This window comes from Paramisgurnus dabryanus, chromosome 8 (assembly GCF_030506205.2).
Source record: "Paramisgurnus dabryanus chromosome 8, PD_genome_1.1, whole genome shotgun sequence".
In the NCBI taxonomy this organism is placed as follows: domain Eukaryota; kingdom Metazoa; phylum Chordata; class Actinopteri; order Cypriniformes; family Cobitidae; genus Paramisgurnus; species Paramisgurnus dabryanus.
Window position 1 is genome coordinate 34,564,946 of NC_133344.1, and position 27,295 is coordinate 34,592,240.

At 37.4% G+C, this 27,295-nt stretch overlaps 1 protein-coding gene across 2 annotated transcripts; it reads right to left on the minus strand.

Annotated features, from left to right (window-relative positions):
* Nucleotides 1–95: 95 nt before the first annotated feature.
* Nucleotides 96–26,844, minus strand: LOC135771405 (capZ-interacting protein). 2 transcript variants are annotated; one of them, XM_065281636.2, is made up of 5 exons: nucleotides 26,670–26,844; nucleotides 13,835–13,909; nucleotides 12,378–12,446; nucleotides 7,488–7,691; nucleotides 96–4,409 (listed from the first exon to the last, which is right to left on the minus strand). In XM_065281636.2, exons 1-5 carry the CDS (start codon nucleotides 26,673–26,675, stop codon nucleotides 3,975–3,977), a joined length of 789 nt encoding a protein of 262 aa, XP_065137708.1. In that variant the 5' UTR covers nucleotides 26,676–26,844; the 3' UTR covers nucleotides 96–3,974. The 2 variants fall into 2 exon arrangements, with proteins under 2 accessions (XP_065137708.1, XP_065137709.1); XM_065281637.2 differs by lacking the exons at nucleotides 12,378–12,446; nucleotides 13,835–13,909; nucleotides 26,670–26,844 and adding an exon at nucleotides 8,695–8,910.
* Between the last annotated feature and the right edge of the window lie 451 nt (nucleotides 26,845–27,295).

The window sequence follows — 27,295 nt, forward strand, 5'->3', positions numbered from 1 at the left end:
TGCAAGGACAAAACCTGAAGTGGGGGAGTGGGGCGGTAACTTGAAGTAAACTTGAAACCAAAAATAAAAATGTAGGGAGATACTACTTAGGTATTTTCCTAAATTAGGACAATATTCCCATGCCTTTATATTTTACTCTAGTTGTAGGATTAAGCGTTAAAAGCTTTCTGGTAGATTTGTCACATATTTCTAACATATTTACAGTTAACTTACATTATATTTTACAGTTTTATAATTAAACAGAATGTGTCTGCTAAAACACCTGCTTCAATTGTCCTCTCGCGGGCACTCAAGGAACTGCACACTCTTATGTGTCCACCAAAATACATTTTACTGTATTTATCATAAATACAACCAAATCTCCTGAAAATACTCAGCATTGTGTATTATTTGTCTCTCATTATATTTAATTATTACTCGATAGAAAAATTTTCTCTGGTATTTTGACAGAAACTCTAATTACATTATGTAATTTTTGTAGATGGGTAAATACAGAATAAATGCTGATTTAATTTCTAACAATTGTAGACTTTTTTATTTTTTTAAGTAAGAAACAAAAACAAAATACTTCTGTGTAAATCAACCACATAGCAAACTACACTAGTCAACATTTGAAGTGGATCAAAACCTTTCCTAAAAGTTGTCTTAAAACCAATACCCAGTACCCGTTCTTGTCTTAGGACAACTTTGATGAATGTTTTTGATCCACTTCAAATGTTGACTACTATATTTTGCTCTCTTAATGCTATAAGTAATATGATAAAATATATGTTAAAATCAAGCTTTCATTGAGTCTTGTATGAAAAGTAAAATGTCTGTAGTAGCATTAAAGTCACAGTAATAATTCCAAGCATTCCCATTTAATATTAGCATCACAGTACTATAGCAATTGAGGCTGCTGGTAAATTTGGCTTTTGCGCTTTCTCATCAATTCTGTTACAACAATTAGAATCTGTGCAAGCTTTAAAAATGAGAAAATACATGATGGATTTTAATAACAAGTTAAAAGTGGCACACTGGCTTAGGGCCATTGATCGAAGAGGAACAGTGATGGGACTTTAAGTTTCATTCAGGATGTACATGTAAGAGTAGTGCAGAGTGGGATAAAACACAGTTCATTGTATAATTCTAATAAAAATGTGTGAAAAGCCCAAAAGAGATACATTTGAATTGAATTAATTTTGAAAGTGTCCATCTTACAGCTGTCCAAGATTAGAAATGCACATAATTTATAAGGACTTTTATGTTATAAATAATATTTTTCGACTCAAAAAAGTTACAATAAGGTACAAAAGTTGTCACTGGAGCCGCACCTTTTCAAACAGTAGACGTTTGTACCTAAAAGGTGCATAATCGTACCTCAAAAGGTATACAATGGTGGCTTAGAGGTACAGTACATACTGGTAATTAAAAGGTAGTGTCCCAGCGACAACTTTTCTACCTTTTCTTAAAATGATTCATGATTTTTATCAGACCTACTGTAGACTACATCAAGCTATACATTTTATCACAAGGTGCTGTTAAGAAACGTGGCACAGCTTAACCAGAATGCAGAATTGCATTCAATAATGATCACAAAAATGGGATTGTGCAGAAATATGCAGGGTTGTTGATGTTCAGGTTGTGCATTTTTTATCCTTTAAAGATTTTAACAGGATTTTGTAAGGAATGAAATCACAGTGTTCATTCAAGATGACGGCTGAAACCAAAAATGTTTTCTATCATCATTACCTCACCATTATTTCATTCAAAACACATGACTTGTATACTTCAGTGAAACACAAGAGGATATGATTTTTAAATGTCAATACTGCTCTTTTTCATACAGTAAAAGTGTATGGTGACATTTAGCTTAACTTCTCTCTTTGTGTTTCAAAAAAGAAAGTGTTAAATGATGACAAAATTGTCTTTTCAGCTGAACTATCCCTTTAAAGGTGCATTGTGTAACTTTTAGAAGGATCTATTGGCAGTAATGCAATAGTATCTGCATAACTATATTATCATGGGTGTATAAAGACATTACAAAATGAACTGTTGTGTTTTTTTACCTGAGAATGAGCTGTTTTATCTACATACACCAAAGGTCACCTTAAGCCTGGGATACACTGCATGATTTTTGACAGTCCCAGGCAAAAGACTGCCATTGTGAAACAATGGTCGCAATCTCTGTGATGCTATGTCGTCCATTGAGGCTGTTTTCCCGGTCTTGCGTAGTCGATAGTCACTACGTTGTCTCAGACCATACAGTAGATATATACACTACATGTTGCCTTACGCCACATTCAGACAGCCAACGACCAGCAGTAGCAGAGCGACGCGATCTCATTCATTTCAATGGAAACCTGGCGACTTCCGGCGACATGAGCGAAAGTGACCGTTGGCGACTGTATGGGCGTGTCCAGCGATGCGAGAAAGTTAAGAAAAGTTTAACTTTATGCAAATGTCGAGCGAATTTCGGGAGCGACTACCAATGAGAACAAAGCGGTGGAGTTCACGTCATCCTTCTCTTGTCAGTTACTAGCGTGGATGGTACTCATTTGTTTATGACAAGCAGATTTAGAAACGCCTCATTGAAAGAGACGAGCGACACACAGCTATAACGTCGCTGGCTGTCTGAACGAGACATTAGGGTTCTAAGCATGCATCAAAACCGCCGCCATCTTGGAACAGGGGTCTTGTCATAGGAAGAAGCCAGGTAATGCTACTATCTCCGCCAGTACTTCGAATTCATAGACGATGCCTGAGTTGTGTGCTGCGTATGGAAGTTAGGCCTACTAGCATTATGCATTATATTTAGAAAAGGTCGATTTTCTTAATATCAAAAAAGTACATGTTCTCTGGACTCTCTGGATGCTTAATACATTGTCTTATCGTTGGAACGAACAAAAAAAAACCCTAGAAAATGTGCTGACTTAAGGTGATTTAATTTCCGTTACACCTTTGCCTACAATGATGCTGATGCAGGGCTCCCCTATTTCAAGATGGCGGCTCCATTTGACGCATTCGTTCCAATGAACTGCCGTAGCCAAAGCGACATAAGTGCAGCGTCCGAAACCGGCTACTTCATACTATATATTATGCGAAAAGCAGTAGGCGAGGCAAGTAGTACGTCCGAATACATAGTATTCGAAAAACAGTATGCGAAAAGTACCCAGATGACCTACTACTTCCGGTTAGATTCTGCAGTGTGCATACGATGGACACTTCACTATCCCATGATGCCCTGGCAGAGGAGTTATCCAACGAAGAAGAAGAGGCATGGGCTGTTTTCGCACTGAAATGACGTGATAACGACGTATGTCACGTGATGTAGCAACATGGCGGATGTAGTACGATTCATACTATACAGTACCTACTGTTTTAAAGGCAAGTAAGTAGGTACTTCATCTTATTCAGTACCTACTGTACAGTATGCGGTTTCGGACGTAGCCCTATTGTACATGTCTATGGTCTCAGACGATGACGTGTTTGTCCTGTGGTGGCTATCGTAGCTTCAATATGCGAGGGGGAGGGCTGTGGACTGAGCCGTTAGTTGCAATTCACAGTCTCACAGCTAGATGGCACTAAAAATCATCTACACACTGGACCTTTAATTCTCCACAGCTGATAGCAATTTAATAAAGCTGACCAGCCAATAACAAATCATGTTAGAGAAAAACAGATAAAAGGGTTTGTGTAAAAAACTATTGACATAATGGCTTTTTGGTATTTTGGCCAGCCTAGATCTATACTCTGTGTAACGTGGCAAAGTCCACAAATCCATTATTTTACAAAAGCATTGTCTGCCTATATTTATCCTGTGTATCTATCCATCTTTTTATATCAAATTGCCTCATTTTGAGAAAGTAAAAGAAAAAAGCATCATTATTGTCAGGTTGGACAAACAAGTTCCACCTGAACTTCTGTGGCTTTGTTAAAACTGGACACTCAACCTTAACCTTCCCACTACTTCGCTTTTGGTGACTATAACACTTTCACTTCTCTTCTGGGTTCTTCTCAGTGTCTATCAGTTCCTTGTTCTCCTTCATTTCTGTCTGATCGTCCTCTGTATTTTCATGCTGTTCTTCAGAAGGTTGGTGTTCATCTAAAGTCACTTTCTCAGTGACCTCCTGCTGATTTCCAGTTTGGGTTATTTCAGTCCTCTCATTTTCTTGAAGAGCGTCTTTGTTCTCCTTCCTGCTTCTGTCCTGCTCTTCTGGCTCTGGGTCATTGGTGATATGAGAGGAAGCCATCTTATCTTTATCATCCTCCGGTAAAGGACCACTCAGCGTCACTTCTTCCCCTCCGTTCTGTCGCAGGCTGTCTGGTTGACATAATGACTCATCTTTCTCGTAAGACTTCGTATCCTCACATGCTGATTTCCTGTGATGTCGCGTGGGCAGCCGTCTCTTGAATAGCTGAGCTCGACTCTGCAGGATTGATACACAACATAAGACACATAAGAGTATTTGTGCATTAAAATTTGGATTTGTGCAAGTTTAAAAACTGTTAAATTATATACAGTAACAAACAATAACTGATATCATAAAACTAATTAAATAAACTGTAGATCAGGAGTCTCCAACCTTTTTGTGAGCAAAGGCTATGGATGCAACAATCTGGAGGGCTACTTTTTTGATATAGTCTACTTTAAACTTTTTTGTTTTACTGGTTGATATGTTTTATCATTGCTTAAAATGTTAACATACATAAAAGAAGCCAAGCTAATATAATAAAATATGTAATAAATAAATATTCAAATTGAGATGCTTTGGTGGGCAACTCACAGACTCTGTTTCGTGCAACCTGGTGCCCGCGGGCACCATGTTGGAGATCACTGTTGTAAATTATGCTCAAAAACCTAATGTGCTGGCATTGTGCACTCTGAAAATGCATGCAAAATTAACATGGGATCATAACAGTTTTTATGTAAAATGTATTCCCCCCGAAAAAAAAAAAAAAAAAAAATATTATATATATATATATATATATATATATATATATATATATATATATATATATATATATATATATATATATATATATATATATATATATATATATAAATACACACACATGCATGTATATATTTAAGTAATATTTGAATATGTATACATTTTTCATTTTTATATTTAAATTATATTTATATTTTATATTTAATTTATATTGTAATATATTGTATAAATTATTTCCTTAAATTAAACATGCATGTGTGTGTATTTATATTAGGGATGCACCGAATCCAGATTTCTTGGGTTTGGCCGAATACCGAATCCATTGTTTAAGATTCGGCCAAATCCGAAACCGAATACTGAATCCTATTCGCATCCTTATTCCATTAACACAGTAAAACACATTAATGAAGTAAACAGCATCCACAGCAGTGTATTTTTCATTTTATTTAATTTTAACTGTAAAAAAAGGATAGGCAACATTATGCCAGGATGACAAGTGGGAAAAACTATTGTGACTATTACCAAAAGCCTATGCATAATGAAAGCTATGCGGTGCGACACGCTCACGTCCGCGAAATGTTAACCGCCCCTAAGGCTCACCGAAAAAAAAAGCTTATCTCCACGTCAGCACCCGATGTGTGTAATCAACGACCGCGTTACGTTGACCAGCGTAGTGCAAGCCTAGGGTTCGGTTCGGTGGAAAAAAATCTAGGATCAGGTCAAAAATCTAGGTAAAAAAGCCCAGTATTCGTCCGAATCCGAATCCTGGATCTTAGAAATTCAGTATAATCATGGTTGCCAATGTTGGCTTTGTAAGCATGGGGTGAGATATAGTTTTTTTGGGGGGGGTACATTTCACACTGTTATGATCAACCCAAATATGTAAGCCAAAACTTTTATTCTGCAAATGACTAGTCATGACTATTCATTAGGCAGCCCTATGTTAAACTACTGTAATCCTGGACAAGGTACCCATACACATCCTACAGTACTGTATGTCCGTAATGTAATATTTGCATATTGCAAACTGTGCAGTATAAAACGTATATTGCCAGGTTTTTTACTAATAATAATATGCATGTAAAACAGTATTAAACAGTAGAGTTTTAAGCAGTTTTTGAGAGTGGCATATCATCCACATTTAGTGTAAACATAGTCTGATAAAATAATGGAAGGCAAGCTGAGTGCATTATGGGATACAATATTTCACACAGTGTGCTCATCTATAGGTAAAAAGAGTACATACTTTTTTATTTATTAGTACGTCATTATGAATATTAAATATAGCATATGTGACTTGACATATAGTGATTCATACATTAATTATCATGTAAATAAACTTATTCTGTGATTGCATCTCTATAGAGGTTGTGGTGAAGAAGTGGGTTGATTGGATTACAGTTTACAAACCCCACTGCCGTGTCCTCTGGCGGTTCATGTGAATAGACTATAGGCTTACTAAGTGCTTAAGCCCTGAAGACGTGCAACTTCATGCTGATGTCATCACATCTCACGCATCACAGATTATTGGACACAATGACTGACCAAGCATTGGAAGTGTAAATATGTTTAAAGATAACACGTATATAGTCGCAAAACTCTGCTTTTAATTCACAAGTAGCACTGGTTGTCCCTTCAACAAGTATGTTATCTGCAAATGAGAATTAAAATGCATTGTTACTATAGTGTGAGTATTCTTTACTTGCATCAAATATTTTTTGTGGCTTTTACAGAGAAAACCCCTTTAGATTGTCCAACTGAACTGAACTGAATTGAAGTTGAAATGTCCTCCCAAATTTTGCATTGGTCTAATACAATAAACCGCGTTTCTTCTTCCCTTTTTTCCTATGATATATCACATCAAAAAGGAATTTGCTATCAATAAAAATTTAAGGTGGGGTGCATGATCTCTGAAAGCCAATGTTGATATTTGAAATCACCTAAACAAACACGCCCCTATCCCAATAGAATCTGGACCTTCTTTAGATAGACCCGCCCCACACATACCCAGGCAATGATGTCGTTTAGTAGACACGCCCCTTACTGCTGATTGGCTACAAGTGTATTTTGGTAGTCGGCCCGACTCCCTTTTCCAAAGCGTTTTTCAGAAATCATGCACCCCGCCTTTAAGAAAATGTTTGAAATGTGTAAATAAAGACTCTATTAAGTTTTAAAGGAATTATTGGGTAAGGTAAAGGGGTTGGTGTAGGGAGGGCTTAAATTCTCTCAATATTCATTTAATCCAATCAGCATTCATTTAATCGTTTTACTTTAATAATTAGACTCCTTTTAATAATTCTGTTATTATTGCATCCTGTTAATGTAGGAAAATAGCATCTGCTACTCTTATTGCAAAAAAACACATTTTATATTGTGTAAATAGAATATTTATGTAAATAGCATTCTTAGTGTAAATAGTATTTAATGCTATTTAGTGCAAATAGCCACTGTGTTTTTAGTTTGCAGTAAGATATGACCTAGATATTTCTTCACAGTTTCGGAGAGATTTACCCAAAAAGCTGACTTGTATAAAAATGCTATAAAATATCAGACCTTGTTGATGCTAAGCAGTAGATTGCCTTCGGCCGGTTGCTCAAAGCTAACCGGCATTTCATCTTCACAGGACAGCTGAGCGGGCTGCGGTGTGGATTTCAATGAGCTGGAGGGACTGCTGGGATTGGAATTGGTGGGAGACTGTTTGGCCTCTGGACTTTTGGGTGGAGACAGCAGTATAGTCGGAGAGAGAGCAAGGTTGGCCTGGGAAAGGGAAAAAAATCATTGAATTACTCTAGGAATTCATTTATGGGCCCATTATAGAAGACTGTTAAATCTATTCAACCTGTTAAACCAAGAAAAATCTAAGATTAACAACCAATAATTTACCAAAATGTTAATTTTCTTTTTGTGTAAGATGAAATATCTAAAACAGAATTAAAAATGTACATTTTATAGTTACAGAATGTACTATCTGTATATGTATAGAGCAGGTTGGTGAAGTATTTAGTCAAAATTCTGAAAGACTTCTGAAAACAAAAAAGATGCTTTTTTTTCAGGAAAACCACCACTTTTCTCAGTACAGGTCAATGCTTTTGTCAGAATGAACAAATATAAAAAGAGGGACTCATAGGCAGAGTTTGGGGGGGCACTACCAGAACCACTTATGATTCTGTCTGCGCTATTAATGAAATATAAGAATTCATATCCTGAGCATTCTAAAAATAGTTTTAAACCGTAAAGCCACACTTTTGCTTATCTCAAAGTATTGCAGTACCCTTGCTGTACCCTTGGTGCCCCGTAGCACTAAGGTGAAACTCCGCCCACACTGTTAAAACTTCCTTGTTCAAGTCATTTCAACGTTTGTAACTTGTGAGAAGTTGGTATAACTAAAAAAAGTTGAATAGGCTTAAGTCATTTCAACTTTATTTTTATGATTTATAACAGCTTCTAACTAGTCAAAACAGTTGGAAAGTATATGTAAAACTGCGGTACATACGGTAAGACACACATATGCAATAAGAGAATACATGCAAGTTTCTATTTGTATTCTTATTTCCAGATTTATAAAGCATTTTACACAATTTCACATCAGTACTGTATCTAAACACAGGATTTGATTTATCAGCTAACATTAATAAAATGATAACAAAATAGCTCATTGAACAAATGAGATAGGCCATTATTAATACCAAAGATAACCAAAGAACAGTTAGCATAAGAAAGCATCAAAATGCTTAAGAAGGCTCAAATATTAAATTCCTACCTGTACAGGAGAAAAGTAATATAGCGAGAAATGACAACCCTTTTGTCCCATGACTGTCTGGTAGCTTGTACTGTAAGTCTTGTCAAGAGCAGCTCAGCATTTAGCAACAACGTCTAAGCCATTATCTCATTACTGTCTAGGACTGACATGATTGGACAGCACAGACTCCTCCCTTCTGTCAGTGCACATGTCACACTGACCCAATGACAGGTAAAATTAAATAGACATGATTTAGAGAGGTCTTACATATTTTTATTTTGCTTGCTTGTTTTCTCGTGATTACGAGATGATAAAAGTTGTTTTTTCGTATCCTGACATGATAATCCAAATGTACTGTTCATAATATTTTGTGTATTTTTAAGTGGACTGCTGATGCATATGAGTTGGGGTCTTCGACGTTACCCCACATGTAGCTGGCGATAGACTTAATAAATAAAAAAGTTGGACGTTTGATGTTTGTGAATTTAGCGACCATCTTTAAAGTAAGGTGACCAGATTTTTCAAATAACAAGTAGGAACATGTCCTAGTTCAATGGTTAAAATATCCTTAAAAACTTATTTGTTATTGTCTACACTGTAAAAAAATTCCATAGAAATTGCAGCTGAGTTGCCGGTAATTTACCGTAGATTTACATTTATGTTTTTTACTGGCAACATTTTGTTCAAAGTTAAATGAAAATTAAACATTTACAAGTCTTTGTCTTTACAGAGTAAAACAAAAAAACAGCATCAAGCAAAACATTCTGGGAAACAAAATCTGGACCAAAAAAACAGAAAAAGGTTGATGATGATTTCTGGTTCCCAGAATGCTTTGCATGAGGCTGTTATTGTATAGTTTTATTCTGTAAAGATAAAGACTTGTTAAGATTTGAAATTTATTTAACTTTGAACAAACTCTTGCCAGTAAATAACATAAATGTAAATCTACGGTAAATTACCGGCAACCCAGCTGCAATAACATTGAAATTTCTACGGAATTTTTTTACAGTGTATGATTACAATCGAGGACAAAACCCTTTTGAATTTTTTCATCTTTTTATTGTTGTGGGTTTACGGAGAACTGAACATCAAAAAACCGTCTAGTCACCTTTAAAGTAATAATGTACACGTTTCTATCTTCAACAGTATTTAACAGTTTATTTGAATGAATATCAAAAATCTAAAATGTGTGAATTATAGTTGACAACCACATGAACACTTTAAGTCCTTCCATTTAAATGCTGTTTAAAGTCGAAACGTGTATATTAAGGATTTACTTTAGAGACGGTCCACCACTAAGTTCACCACTATCAAAAAGTCAATTATTGACAAATCTATTTCATGTTGAGCGAATCCCTGATCCAAGTAAAATCTCATTTTCATCCATGCTAATTTAGTAAAATATGCTTTTGCTGTCTACAAACAAAACAATACGTTATGTTGAGTACATGTAAGCTTTACATCACAAGAATATTTATGCATTATAGATTTAACTTTTTGTTAACAAAGGAGCTTTCTTCTCTGGCCAACTTTAGGGGGGCACAACCCCAGCGCCCCCTATTGACCAGCTGCCACTGTTCAAATTTATGTTTTTTGGAGAAGCCGAGAGAGGTCGTGTACTATATTTATTTATTTTTGCTTGCTTGTTTTCTCCTGATCACAACTTAATTTCTTGTTATCTTGAGATAAAGTTGGAGAGAGAAGAAAGCTCCTTTAACATGTTAACAAAAAGTTAAATCTATAATGCAAATGAATACAAAGTAAAATCATTTAGTTGTACTATTACTGGCCACAAGCGATTAACTCTTCTAAAAAGAATCAACCATGAGCGCTCATATCCAAGCGGTGCTCAAAAACGAAAGAAAACTAAAGAAATCAAATACTGAAAAAAGCTTTTATTAATCTAAAAATCTAAATGAAAAATCTGTAGAGGCGGAAGGCCCACTGAACAGGCTGTGCCCGCACCTGTCACTACTTTTGCCGGTAGTGGAGATGAGTGCCCTGTCCTCTGTGAGCGTGATATGCAAAACTGGCGCGAACTTGAAATCAGGAAAAACTATTGACAGCAAAAGTCAGGAATTGCATGCTCTGTAAGGATGTTTTAAGCAGAATAATTGCTATTGTCTTTAATTTAGCAGAACGAAACCATGCACTATGAGGGCAGTCAGAAAAACTTTTTGTGAGCCACATAATGGCAACTTTCTTGGAGAGGTGTAAAGCTCATGGCACAATCTGACCCTATGAGTGAACACCTCAGAAGATTTGAGAAAAAGGAGATCAAAGATGCCTATTTAAGTAACATCATCCAAAATGAGCACATTGCATTAGTTGGAAAGAAAACAAAGGATGCAATTCTTCAAAAAGTCAAGAAGGCAAAGCACTTTTCTGTGATAATGGACTGCACGCCAGATTTTTGCACAATGAACAACTATCCTTGTGTGAGTCATTGGTGGGAGCAAAATATAAAACACTTTGTTGGATGTGTCAATGTGAATGATACCACCGGGAAATGCCTGTTGGATACCCTAACTGAGCAGCTTCATAGTTTCAGATTGTCGTGGTCAGTCGTATGATAATGGGAGTAATATGATGGGACACAAGCAGGGAAAGACTGGGTAAGGCCCTGTGTGTTCCCTGAAGCAGTCATGCACTGAACTTGGTTGTGGTGGATGCTGGCAATTCATCTGTGCTTTCTCTGACATTTTTTGGCATTCTTCAGCGTCTGTATAACATCTGTAGCTTATTAGTACAACGCTGGTCAATCCTACAAAGCCATGTGCAGCTCACTGTCAAAAATCTGTCAACAACAATATGGGAATATCGCATTGACAGTGTCAAAGCACGGTCCCAAAATGTCAATTGATGTTCTCAAACGGGAAACAGACAATGTCAAACATTTTCTCTAATCAGCTCAAACAGATGCAAGAGAAATTGCTGAAAAGGTGCAGATAGACATGAGCAGTTTCCTGTTGCACGACAACCGAGAACAGAGGAGGAGGCTCAGTTCACACCAGAGGAACAACTCAAGCAAAGTTTTTTCTTCCTCTGCTTGGTTGGTGAAAGGGTTCACACAAATTGACTACTTTTTTTCTCTGTTTCCCTCTATTTCTATATTGATCATTTTAAATTCTGGCATAGTGGCCTAATACTTTTGCAATACTGTAGGTATGGCTTCTGTAGTATTGTTTTGTAATATTGCCCTTGCAATAACTTATTTTGAACACTAGGTGTCAGTAAACTTCCATAAATTCTGAGATGCATGGTAAAAAGCTACAGCATTTGCTTTGTCTACCCCACTTTTAGATTTAATGAACATTTCTGTTCATATATCTTTGTAGATATATTGGTATTAAACAGATGCCATTTCCCTTTACATCATCACCCCGTTAACCTCTTTTTTTTTTTATAAAGTTCAAGTATGTGTACCTTGCAAAATATAAAACCAAACTTTCTGATGATTAAACATTTATCATTGCATGCATTCATACTTTAATTTTTGCCTCAAACTACAAACAGAACTACAACAGAATTCAGTAGATAGTTTCAGTATGATGCAAGAGATTTCCTGTTTCCTGTATGAATGCTTATATGAATGATTTGTGAAACTGATAAACAAGCTCTACATGTTAATCATATAGTTGTTATTTCTATAGAGCAATATTGATAAAATCCTAATAAATTAAAAGGCTTAGAAAAGTTCTCACCTGTAGTTTTCCAATGAGAGGAGAACTTTTAAACTTCATCTTGGCAGGATGAGGGCAGATGGAAGGTTTCTACACAAAAAAAAATGCACAAATATTTACTGTAAATTTTTAATGCAATGTACTGTAAACTATATTCATCTTGTATGATATCAATTAATGAAATATTGCAGTTTGCTGTAATAGTTTAATTTTTTAACAGGTCAAAAGGTGACAAACCCAGTCAGTTGTAATTTAAAGGGGCCGTGTCACAATAATTTTTTAAGATGTCAAATAAATCTTTGGTATCCCCATAGCACACATATGAAGTTAGACCATATAGATCATTTATTATAACATGTTTAAATTGCCACTTTGTAGGTGTGTGCAAAAATGTGCCGTTTTGGGTGTGTCCTTTAAAATGCAAATGAGCTGATGAAATTCAAACACTGATTGCAATGATAGTGGTTTGCTGCAATTGAAACTCAATTGTGCTTTGAATTATTTTTTTTCTCTCTCTTTCTCTCTGCACTAAATGGCTGTGCCGTGGTTGGATAGTGCAGATTAAGGGGCTGTATTATTATAATAAGAGCTCCTTATGACATCACAAAGGGAGCCAAATTTCATGTGCTAGCAGAGAGTGGTTTACCAAAACTAAGTTACTGGGTTGATCTTTTTCACATTTTCTAGGCTGATAGAAGCACTGGAAACCCAATTATAGCACTTAAACATGGAAAAAGTCAGATTTTCATGCCATGGCCCCTTTAACATATATGCTGGGTTTAACCCAAAATGCTGGGTAAGTTGTTTTAACTGATATATAGATGGTTTCAGTAGTAACAGCATAAACAAGCGGCTTTTGTGGTCATCCCATAACTTCCGGTAAATAACAACATTATTTTAAATTATACCACGGGTCTGTTGAATGCTGTATTCTGATTGGCTGAGAAATGTTCAGTGGGTATGCATTAATTTCAGATAACCGCACACCTAACTTGTCAAATGTCTTAAAAATGGTATATGAGGAAAAATTTACTCCGGTCCTTTGAATTCGCGTCGTGCCACATTGCACCTGAGGTGTGCATTATTTTCTTATAATTCAATGACCCGTCGTCAATTATTCCTTACGTAGTTTTTTTATATAACAAGCAAAATAAACAACACAATTTTCGATGAGGTATTTGTTTAAGAGTTCAGTTTAGCAACTAGAAACCGGAAGTTCTGACCATACGTGTAATCGCATCACCGCACGTGCGTCCGATGAAACCGTCTATATATATTTTTTTGGGCTAATTTAAGCCAATGGCTGGGTTTGTCCCTTTTTGACCCAATGCAAGGTTGAAACTAACCCAGCATGTTTAGAGTGTAGTACATTTCTACGGCATGTGTATATAAAACAAAAATTATCCTAAATCTGAATGATGAGAAATATTAAACAATGACATGAAAAGAGCGAATGTGTCATGTTCCAAACAAATTACCTCTGTGTTTCCTGGCACTAGACCTCCAAGTCTTCCAGCCAACTGAGCCACTGATGCTTTTACTGGAGTGTCCTCCTAAAAACACAAAATTTCAGTTTTAGTCTATTTGCTTTACTCTTTTCTGTTGGATTTCACTGTAATGACAAAGGTTTACATATGCAGACAGACTGTCAGTTACATAAGAAAAGCATCATGCAGTGACTGGGCACTCAATTCACCACATGCTTATTTACCAAACATGTTTTTGGAAAATGACATTTCAAAACCAAGAAATGGTGACATAAGAATTGGTAAGGGAAAACATGTTGCTTGCACGTACTGTGCATAGTGCCTTATGTATACTGCATTGTGGCTGTGCATGCCATACCTGGACACTGTTTGTTGTAATATTTTCTCATTGACCTTTCATTTCCACTGGGATGAATGAACTGGTCTAAACTCTGCAGTTTCAGGGATCTAACAATGTCCAAAACTGAGCTCAGAATTGCCAAGAGAGCAAAGCTTTTAAAGTCAAAAATTTAATTTGAACTCAAGCATTTTTGTATTAATGATTAAACGTTATAAAGTCTTATTTGCATTTTTATTAACCTCATTTGCACCTTTCTTCAGTGTTGTTACGGCCGAGTGTTATATTTGTCCACTAGGTGGTGGTGTCCCGTGATTTTTGCCTTTCAGGTTGAGCGTCAGGTACAGGTGTGGAGTGTTACCTGTACTTGGCGTTTGGGTTAAAGGATGGTGCTTCTGAGAGCAGGACAGATTTTTGGACTGGGCTGCTGTTCATCTTTCCTCTCCTGTCCTGGATTGTTTAATTTTCTTTATATTTAATGTTGTATCATTTAAGTACTTTTGATTAAATCTTTATTTGTTAAACATTCAGTTTTTGGTATTGTTGCTTCACCCTGAGTCAGGTCAGGTGGTTGTAACAAGTCCTGAGCAACCTTTAAACATTACAATTATTATAGGTGGACGCCACACACTGACTTGTAGCAAAGTCCCTTTAGGACCACTAGGCGGCCGTGTTTGCAATGCCTCCGAGTAGTTGTTTCAATAATGCAAGACTAAAATCCTATCTACATAAATGGTGAAAGACAGATACACTACAGTATATTGCCAAAAGTTTTGGGACACCACTCCAAATCATTGAATTCAGGTGTTCCAATCACTTCCATAGCATGCAGACAGCTTTTACAAACATTTGTGGGAAAATGGGTCGTTGTCAGGAGCTCAATGAATTCAAGCGTGGTACAGTGATAGGTTGACACCCTGTGCAATAAGTCCATTCGTGAAATTTCCTCAACTGAATATTCCACGGTCAACAAAATGAAAGCAACAGCAATGGAATGGGTTCCATGGCTGAGTAGCTACATCCAAGCCTTACATCACCAAGGTCAATGCAAAGCGTCGAATGCATTGTGTAAAGCATGCCACCACTGGACTCTAGAGCAGTAAAGACATGCTTTCTGGAGCGATGAATCTCATTTTTCTGTCTGGCAATCCGATGGAAGTCCAGGATTGGCGGTTGACAGGAGAACAGTACTTACCTGACTGCATCGTGCCAAGTGTAAAGTTTGGTGGAGGGGGGATTATGGTGTGGGGTTGCTTTTTAGGGGTTGGGCTTGGCCCTTAATTCCAGTGAAAGGAACTCTTAATGCTTCCTTTTGCAAGACATTTTGGACAATTTCATGCACCAACCTTGTGGGAATCAGTGTTAATTTCGTTGACGAAGACGATGACGAAAAATATTCATCAACGAACCTTTTTCACGGACGAAAACTAAATAAAAATAAATAAAAGTCAGATATGATGACGAAGACTGTAACGAGATATAACTGACACTTTAGTAAACGAATAAAAATAAGACAAAAATGTTAGGGAGGGACGAATGGAGAAGAGATTCAATCAGAGCTACTCATTTTGTGGGACAAGTTGTGAAGAAATCTAATCAGAGAAAGTCTTCCAAGAAGAGTTGAAGCTGTTATACCTTCAAAGGGTGGGCCAACTCCATATTCAACTCTATGGATTAAGAAATAGATGTCATTCAGGTTCATGTGCATATAAAGGCGGGTGTGCCAAAACTTTTGGCAATATAGAGTATCTCTAAAATTGATTCAAATTAATAATTTTGACCAACAATTAAACTTTCTTAAGCTCAAATTACACTAAAAACACCTTTTTTAAGGTGGTTTCAGCTACTACGCATACACACAGGTGGGCAAGCGTCTCACACAACTCTGTATTGAGCCCAGAGAATCCTCAGTCTTTATCTAATGATGATTGGTTCTTTTAACTGGAAGGCGGGACTTCCCTTGACAGAGTGGCCATATTGAGCATTGCATAGACCCCTATTCATAGTAATAGCAGTGCTTATGTACTGTTTGAAATTTTGTAAATTAAATACACAAATTTATAATAAAAAATTACACTGTTTATTATTGCATATTGCATGCTGCTTACATACTAAGAAATATATAGCGGGGCGTGAGATGGTGCCAGGGGGTATCGTTTTATGACATTTTTAAATACATTAATTTATAATAAATTTTGTGCACTGTAATTAAACAAAAAAAATTAAGTTACCAACACCTTAAATTGTGTAATTTAATATGTTTTGTTTAATTTAAAGTCTATTAGGGGGGCACACGCCGAAACATTTGAGAACCAATGGCTTAAACTGTGCTGCAGTATAAAGTAATAGTATTTATTACAAAGCCAAGATTATACCAAACAATATGGCATCAGATGATACTCAGTGCCTGGAGAAATCTCTCTCACTCTCTTTCTCTCTCTCTCTCTCTCTCTCTCTCTCTCTCTCTCTCTCTCTCTCTCTCTCTCTCTCTCTCTCTCTCGCTTATCACAAATCAGTGTTTAATTGAAAACTGAAGGCCAATTATATACAAAAGTATGTACGCTGCAGCAACAAATCATTGCATTTATCATGGTTGAATTGGTGCAGAACATTACTCAAAAGTATGCATCAAATCCTCAAAAAATCCTCACTTATTCTTGGCAAGCGAGGACCTATACTTCACTCTCTGTGCGGCTACACCAAAAACACACATCTCTCCCACAACATTCTTCCTAGGCCCCACAGAAATACATACACTTTAATATCCCTCTTTATTTAACTAGTTTTCCACACACATGGTGACAGCACCCGCCCTGCTTCCTTCACCTACAAAAACATACATCCTACCACTTTAACAACACTCGCTCTGAAACAGTACGGCGATCGGATGTGCTTACGCACACAGAAAAAAAGGAAGAGAAGAGTTTTCCCCCAATCCACTTTCTTTTATTTCCTGCAGTCGTTTTTCCTCACGGTGATAAGCAGAAATCCCCGGCGACCACCCAACCCATTGACTCATTATTTTGGCGCCTGTGATTGTTAACTCTTTCCTGACTTTTAAAACAAAGACCTTCTTGAGCACTTACAGGGTAAACATTTTACAATTGAGAAGACAATTTACAAAAGACAATTGAGTCAACCCTTGTTTTTCATGACTCACTCCCTAGATAGCAAGCAACCATTGAAAAATGTTTAAAATAGTTGATTTGTCAATGTTAATCCCATTAAATCGATATCATGCTTTCACCCTCCATTAATATTGAAAAAATATAGACATTTCAACAAACCCCCATTATGGTGATCAGTGTTTCCTTTAGTTTTCATTGTCAGTTTAAATCAGTCTACGAAACGTATCACTGGTGACAATCAGCAAAAAAATCATACTGCAGTGTATGCTGGGTATCAACATAGTACTAAACTAATCCATGACTCCCAGCATGCATTGCAGTCGATCTGAATTTGAAGATTGTCACCATTTCATTTTTTTAGATTTGTAGGATGAGTGATGATGTCTGAATGTGTCAATAGTTTTTTCTATTTACTTAGTCACAGTCAATTTACAAACCAGAACAATTATAACAGTCACAAAAGGATCAACATTATCAGGTAAAGCAGCTTAATTTTATCTCATATTGATGTCTTCAAAAAAAAAAAAAAAAAAAACTAATTTTAACTTCACTTTGAAACATCTTTCTTTTCCAAAGCACATGTGTTTCTATTTAAACAAATTCAAACACTGAAAAAAGAAAATAAAAAATGTAACATAGTGAAAGTCAGGAGTCAAGGCTTAACTAAAGCAAACACTGATCACCATACGGTCACAATTTGTTTTACTTTTTTTATTTCAATATTTGTTTCAGTAGTAATGCAGGGTGCAGACGTGATATTGATTCAATGGGATTAACATTGACAAATTAACAATTTTTAACAATTTTTCAATGGTTGCTTGCTATCTGGGTTGTTACTAGTTTTTGTTACAAGGACTGCAGAAGGACCTATAAATAGAAAAACAAATGATATATTTTTATATTAAAAACATCACAACATTCCAACACAAAATTATTTAAGCAACATGTTGTTTCTTTGTTAAGTTACATAATCAGACTTACTGTATTTTACAGTTGCCTCATTAGTGTCTGCTTTGTAATTTCTCTTCAGGAATAATAGGACAAACATCTGATTAAAAACATAAATGACCCGAAACCTATTTTTACCCCAGCTATTTCATGTTTCAAGCAAAGTAGTTACCATTACAGTTGTTATTTGGTTTTAAACCGGACACATAAAATATGAACAAAATCGGAAAGCCTTGAGCTGGGAGTCTCTGAATAGTGGGTGGGAATCGTGGGACTGTTGTGGGAGTAAAGACGGCTCTATTTTGGGAGTTGTACCCTGAGAAATAACCACAGAGCAGACGTGAAGGTCTGGGTCAGTTGACAGTCCTTGAGCAAAACCATGTTCAAGGAGAACGATTATGTGCAGTTGAGACTGAAATGAGAAACCCTAACAAGTTCATGAGTTGACTATATGGTTCCTTAAAAAGTTTCTCAGATCAGCACATTAGTTTCTTGGTTCTTGAAAGCACCAGTACGGAGATTAAAGTTTAATAGATCTTGTGAGTTAAATGTTTTTGTGGTACCTAAGACAGGGCAATATACCAAAACCATGGCAATACCGCAAACGTGCATATCGCAATAAACGTAGTTCTAAACAAAGGTTCGGGAGAAGCCTGTCAATTATGGGCGTATAGAATGGTGCTTTTCCATTGCATAGTACCCCACCAGTGATGCGCGGTTAATCCGAAATGAGCGGGTGCCTGCAGTCACCCACGGTTACCCGCGGTTACGAGTCATCCAAAAATATTTGTAATGATATTCGGGTCGCGGTCGGTCAGGTCGTTTGAAATAAAGATGCCAATTAACTATTTTAAACAATTACTACTATTCAAAAATGCGAGCCAGGGAGCGGGTAGGGTACAATATTTATTTTTAAATTTTTTCGGTTCGAATTGCGGGTGGGTTAGTTGAAAATGTCGGTAGGGTGCGGGTTGTTTATACATTGACCCGCACATCACTGTACCCCACAGTTTGAGTAGGGTCGGGTCAGCTCACCTCACTTTAGCTTGGTTAGCTTTTCCACCGAGTTAAGTAACAATTTGGAGTGGCAGGAATTATAGGCGTGTTGTTATATTTGCGCTGCCTACTGCTGTGACATCACGTGAGTCAGACACATGACAGTTTCTGTACAAACACCCGTGGCGTCAGTCGTCGTGCTCCGCTGAGCTTCATTTAAGTCGCATTTAAGCATATATGCAGGAAATGGTGTTCCTGATCCTCAACCTGTGGATGTTTTTCAACCCTAAAAGGGAGTTTGTGAACAGCACAGATGACAACAGGTTTACTTGAGAAAGCGCAAGCTAGCATGAAGGTAAAGCTAATCTTTTACATTATAGCGATGACGCTGGTAGTGATGATTCTCTCAGACCAATCAATAATCTACTGTACAGCGTTTTCACGTCACATTTTGGTATCAGCTCAGGTCGCTTGAAACTCCGATCAAGGTGGTACTAAAAAAAATATTGGGTACTACATACTGCACCCAGTGGAAAATCCCCCAAAAGTAAGCTGACCTGACCCAAACCGTGGGGTGCTATGCAATGGAAAGGCACAATAAGGGGCCAGTCACACCAAAAGCGTTTATGGCAGTTGCAGGCGCCTTATTTGAATGATATTCTATGGGCAGGGAGCGTTTGCACGCTGTTTATGCGCGCTGAACGCCTTGCGGTTTTTGCCGCCGGCCGCAGCACGCGCCTTTGAAGGAACGCTGAGAGCGGAGAAGCGCCCGACGTCATTCGCGTCTTTCCATTGTCCAATCGAATGAGGGGAGAGGCGGGACTTAAGTTGTGGTGAGGGAAGTTTACAGTTGCTTTGAAGAACCAGACTACACTCGCTCACTCTCTCCTGCGTGTTTGTGCACCTCTCATCCTCAAACAAGGTCAGAGCAAGCGCCCTCCTTTTAAAGTTTCTGCTAATATGACAGTCAACAGCAAAAGAGTGCTCACTCTTCAATATTTGATTGACAAGACAGCTGACTCGGTGGTTGGCTAGCAATATAAAAAGCCACGTCGCACTGCTTTTTAAAAAAAAAAGGAAGTGCGTCGCGCCTTGCGTTTCCAAGCGTTTAAAGCGCGGTTGGTGTGACTAGCCCCTAAGGCAGCCTTCAGGCCTTTGTGTCCGGCTGCAATTCTTCCGGCATCCCTCCTCCTCCCCATCTCCTCCTTCACTGCTCTTTTTCTTCCTCCATGCAGTACTGTTGCAGTGGGATTGAACTTGTTGCTCGAGCCCCGGCTTCAGGTTTGCACTCTCTCAAAAGGTTCAGAGCTTAGGTGCAGAGCTCCCTTCGAGGACAGCAAGCCAAGCTTGTATGAACAGGCGAACCAGCGAAATGTTTTTTATCATATTGGTGCATTTCACGGGTGAACACTCCAGTTTGGAAAACAGAGTTCACATCATCCAAACCAATCGAATTCTGGCATCAATCGGTGCCAGTGTGATTCCCCCTTTAGTTTTGTTCAAAACCATGTTAAAATGTAAAGCTTATCTTATGTCATATCGCACATTGCATCATTTAGAAAATTATAGCATAACAAATTTTTCTTTAATATTGTGTTACACTAATATATAAAGATTGTCACATGGCATACAAAACTTTTATTAGTGTCAATCAGAGCTTTTATTTTGAATAGTTACCACTAAAATTCTCACAGGGCTTCAATGCTTGATCAGATATATTTGCCTGACTGCCAAAGCTACTGTGACTAAACCAACTTACATGCCAGCGTATTTAAAATCACAAGATGACTTAACCACACAACTGATCCTAAAACAGTTGAATCTAAAACCGCAGAGCACCAGACACAACACGTCTTAGATCGTCTGCCAATTTACTGAGACAATAAGTCACTCAAAGCACAATAGATGCCATACAGTACAAATAACACTGTAGTCCATGCATATGGTAATCATTTATGTCATATGGTAAACACTAAACATGTGTACTTTTGGTAAAACCTGATCACATTTACAGTCATTTTAAATTATGGTTTAGCATCAATATGAAGATGGGTCGAAAGATTGCTGGCCCATATCATGTCCACACCCTTTACTTTACTTCTGACCTCCAGGTCTAAACAGTATGATGTTGTGCAAAGTAAGAAGACTCTTAGTGTTTTTATTGCCAAATTTGATTAAAAAAAGAGTTCACATGTAATACCATTACCCATAATTCATGCTTTCTGAACTCTAACTTCCCTAAGATTCAACCCTAAAGTGCTATGTGCATGCAGTAAAGAAAAAAGATGGTTTAAATAATTAATTCCTAACTTTTGGACTCGAAAAGCTTGGACAAATAAGCTTTGGACAAATAACATTACTATTCTTGCAGGCACATATGACTTTCTCTCTCTCTCTCTCTCTTCCAGGAAAACATGATGTTCTTACATTTTACATCATCATCAGACGATCACACTTTTCCACTGTTTTCACGGGTCTTTCAGGCACATGGTTTGTGCTCTTACAAAGGTTCTCTTTGTGTTACATCACCGAAAGCAATGAGAGAAACAGCACTGTCTTATAATGAGCCCTGACATGAGAGATCATTATGACACAGACAAGGTGTACAACAGGTACAATTCATACTCATAACCTAAATACAAGAAGACGTATAGTGTACTACAGTATTATACAAGACGGATCTCGAGTGGATCATCGCAGTTTCCCCTCCAGGCTGACAGCATTACGCAGTCCATCTCCACTCCAGGTGTTCCAATATGCTTGTAATAATATCATAAATGGCTTGCACAAGTTGGATCAGCATTGCTTACATACACTGTAACACAATGTGGGCTAGACTTATTGTATTGTACATTGCGGTATGAATTGTGCAACACTGCGCAGAAGCGTTTGAGTTCATGTACTTATAGATTATGATCTAACATCTTTGAAATAAGCCATTTGTGAATGCTTCTATATGTGTACAGAGATATAGAGAAGATGTGGTCATCACGTTAAAGGCCATAGAGCTTCTGCTTTCTGCTTGGTTTGATTTGGCAGTGGAGATCTTGGCCTTAGAGTCTTTGGTTGGTTATGACATTTAATCCGTTATGTGTTTACAATACCTTGAACCTTCATAACACTTAAACTGACATAACCCAATTTGGTGAAATAGTATGTGAACAGTTTTCCTCTTTGCTATTCTTAAAAGTTCTTGGGTCTTCTAGGAATAAAAATGTCTAGAAATAGCTCTGAACTTCCCTTTATCTACAACCAATCTTTGATCAAACTTCATAATATATTATATGGTTTATAAAGCATACTGTATATGAATAGAATATCTCTCTCTCTCTCTCTCTCTCTCTCTCTCTCTCTCTCTCTCTCTCTCTCTCTCTCTCTCTCACTCTCTCTCTCTCTCTCTCTCTCTCTCTCTCTCTCTCTCTCTCTCTCTCTCTCTCTCTCTCTCTCTCTCTCTGATTAAAATACAAGCATCACATTGCTACTTTTCATGGCATTGTCAAGACCAGACAAACATTTGGACACCATTAGTCATTCTTCATTTGTGTGTTTTTGCATAAAAGTAAAGTTGTACCAACTATGATAGAATAAGAATAATGTTGTCCACACTTTGCCTGTATCACTCCGCCCAAGTAGCAGTGCTTCACCTTCTGAGAATATAGTCCCAGTATGTATATGGTTAAAAAATGTCTGTGTCTCATACAACCTTGTTATTTGTACACGTTGTGACTATACAAATCACAAATATTAATAGATAACTGTTTGCGTTATTTTGTCACTTATTGGGAGCAGTATGCTAGCTGGAGCCATTTACTTCCAGTCTTTGTGCTAAGCTAGGCTAGCGGTGGGTGCGTCAGACAGACTTACGGGATGCACGGAGATCTGCCTTTTGGTATATTTCATTCTCTATATACTGTATATACACTCCAACCATATATTTTTAAAAATCAATCAAATTTTGTGAAGAAATGAATGTGCACAGTCCATAGTTTTCACAAATCATTGAAAGCTAAAATGAAAAAGCATTTACATTAAAAGGATTGTAAAAAATAATGATTCAGTTATGCATCTAAACTTTTGATTTATATTGAAACTTGGGGACGAAAGGTCAAAGGCTTTTACGCCTTTTTTACACATACAGTTAACCCTGAGTCATTTCAGAAGCCTGATTAAGAAGATCCTCATTATACACAAGCTGACGTTTCACACTGTACATTCTTTAACTCTGGGTTAACATTTTTATGCAGTAATTATTGACGGTTTCATCGGATGCACGTGCGGTCATACGATTCTGGTCTGAACTTCTTCCGGTTTCTGTTTGTTTAATGGTCTGACTAGTTGCTAAACTGAACTCTTAAACAAATACCTCGTCAGAAATAACAAATGTTTTGGTTTCCTATGTGATCTACGTGTTGTTTATTTTGGTTGTTATATAAATAAACTCCTTTAAAAGTACTTTGTTGTTATTGATTCCTTGCGGGGTTTACCAGAAGTTACGTGATGACCACGAAAGCCGCTTGTTTATGTTGTTACTGCTGAAACAAGGTGCCTGTTTCACAGCAGTGTTTTACAAATTATATATGAAAAATGTGAGATGTTTCTATACGCTAGGGATGCACCGATACCACTTTTTTGGAATACGAGTACGAGTACGAGTACTTGCATTTCAGTACTTGCCGATACCGATACCACGTACTTAATACAAAACATGATTTAAATTTACAGGTAACAGCTTTAGTCATATAATTTAACAAAAAAACAGTAGTTTTCCAGTTTGTTGTAAACTCTGCCTCTTTGAACAACACAAGAGGCATTAACCCCTTACACGCCGCTTAAACATAGACATTTCTCAGACCGTGGTATCGATCCCTGGTATCAGGGGACTTTTAACGAGTACGAGTACTTTAGAAAATGTGGTATCGAGGCCGATACCCGATACCAGTATCGGTATCGGTGCATCCCTACTATACACAGTGTTAAAAGAGGGGGTTTAAAGGGAGATAACCCAGGATTAAAGGTATAGCGAAAGATTTTCCCCTCCACTTTTAAAAAAAACGCGCAACACTCTACTTGCTCCAGAGAGGGAACGACTTATTTAGCGACTAGCGACAAATCTAGCGACTTTTTCTGGCATTGTTGGAGACTTTGTGACTTGAAAGCACGCATCATTCACTCTTCTCAACAAGCAGCTACCGCTCCACCCCATCCCAAAGCACTCACAGGTGGCCTAGTCCTCACGCAGCAGAGCAGAGTCTCTCCCAGCTGCAATCAGGGCAGGAGGTTCATCTCTCCGCGTCCAGACGGCATAATCGTGCATGCAAAAAGCCAACCGGAGCTGCCTGATCACGTGATGGCTTTCATTTATGGCGGGATGTAAATAAATTGTCTTTCAATAAACACAAATCACTGTACAAAATTAATGTATTTGAGTGAGCTGAACAGCAGCACATTCAGAACAGACAAAGTGAACGGAGTTGACGCGTAAATGAGCTATATACATTACCTGCAAAACAACGTTTCCCATCATTTATCAGTTTATCCTCATATGTTTTAAAACTGGACTATTTGGACATATAAACATGAACATATTTCGTTTCATGAGAACAGAAGCAGATAAATGAACGAGAAAACATTTTTATGCATTCATGAGTATTAAAATTACGTTTGTGACCGTTCTTTGGAAAAGACAATGTAATAAGAATGCAAATACGACGTGATAACAATGACGTAATATAGCGACATTTAGCGACTTTCCAAGCAAGCTTTAACTACTTTCCATTTAAAATAGTTGGCAACACTGGCCGGCATGGCTCATACATTGAGATGTTTATCTTGTCTGCGCAGTTCGTGACTTGTGCCAGGCTAGCATCGCTAATCATAGCTTACATCATCTTTTACTAGCAGTGATTTTAAATGGATTTCTCCAAACAGCATGCCAAACTTTACCTGTCGAGTAGAAACTTCACGACTGAGGCATCAGCGGGAAGCCCAACCTGTGTGAAATATTCTCCCAAAAACACTCTGGTCTTGTTTCTTTCTTCAGACACCTTTCTCTTCTTGTCATACAATTCATATATACTTTTTCTCTTGCGACCCTCAGACATTTAGAAAAAACACGGTGAGAATGCGAGCTTCAATGAATGGCTGAAACCAAAGCCCACCACACATATACAGTACATAATACTGTACACCTGAAAGTGCGCATGCGCAGAAAGCCAACCTACGGACGAGCACGTACGACGGCCTTACGTAAACATATCATCAGAATGATTGACAACTGGGATGACCAATAGTCTTGACGATCCACCCGGAAAAAGAAAACTTCCGCTATACCCTGTGAAAATCCTTTAGAAATCGTTTAATTTTTCCAAAAAGTGAGCTTCAATGTGGAGGATTCTGTGAAGCCTCAACAATCTTTATATATTTTCCTGTATTTAAATGACACAAAACACACAGCTTCAGTATATGCTACATTTTTTTTTTTTTTGGTTTATGGGACACTTAGGACCCTACATTTAGTTGTATAAGGGCCAAGAGTTTGTTGCATGTGTTTAATGGCATTTCTCTGGTCCTACAGTTATATTTATCCTCTTCAGGTATTTTTTTTTTTACAAATTTGCAACTCTGGCTGATTTGCCATGAGTCTTGATGTACTGCTGACATAGTTTCTGATAAAAAGCTAAAGCATACATCCTTCCTTTGACTTTTAAAAGCACACTAAGAAACATTTGAATACTCTTTGCATACACAAGCAAAAGTGTCAACCCAGACAACACGTGCAATCTGAGGAACTGTAACACTTGTGACCAAGAGGAAAATAAAAGCTTAGCTTTTTATACAGAGGAAGATATTCTGCAGACAGCCCTTCCTGTCCTAATTTGTGGTCATTTGGGGTTAAAACAGTCTGATCCTGCATCACCAGAACCAATGTGCATGTGTATCTGCAATAACTCACATGAGCTGCTTCAGAGACTATGATAACACAATTGACCTAAGTAGTGTACTCGCAGTGTAGTTTATCATATAACTACTGCTTTATAAAATTAACTCCGGTAAATCTATCGTTGTGACTTGCTTTTCCTCAAAAGTAGTTAAATCTTTTTCAATTACATTTAACCATATCCACATGTTTACAAATACTTTTTGGGGTCCCTGTATAATAACGTCATCAAAAATTGATAGTCCAATATTTATTATTAGTTATTGACTTGGTAATGAAGTTATTTCAGTATTAAAAGTATTATACAAATCCGAACACATTTACAGCCTGTAGTAGAGTCACCTATTTTAAGTCGGCACAACGCATCCCGTGTACATGACAACATATCAACAAAGCAACGCAAACAAAAGTTTGTGTTTGGCAGTTTTCTTAAGCATTTATGAACTGCAGATAAAGTTTACAGAAAAAAACACATCATACCTCCATCCTCAAAGCTCGAATTTATCCGCGTTAAGTGACGTTATGCGATCCAGTGCGCAGTGCGCGGCGATGTCCAGACGCGTCTGCTTCACTTAATCTTTCTGTTTCTCCAGTCAGCAGCAGAGATCTGTGAACGCGTGTAATCGTAAAGAAGAGGAAGAGCAACTCCTTAATGAACGCTCACATGAGTTGTGTAACAATGTGTCCAACTGCGTCTGCTGGGCATTCACCCACTGACACAGTGACTTTAGAGAGTTTTTGAGCACAAATTGGTTTTGCGGTTTAATGAGCTGCCTACTTACACTGCAGTTTTGGGTATCACCCCACATGATTAAATGTATAAACTGAATAAACTGTACTGTTGTACAGTATTTACTGTTGAGTAAACTTTAGTAAATGCTTTAGTAGTGTTTACCAGGGGCGTCATGCACCGATTTTTTAAGGGTGCACAGTTCACAGAAATTTGTGCATACACAGACACCGAACGATATTATAGAGCTTTCAGTCTTTTCCATGGTACTTGCATTTCTGAGGGAACCTGCCTTGCAAAAACCTCCAAAATAAAAGTTGACTAACTTTTATATCATATACTATTCAATCGGAATGATGACATATTGGCATCATAT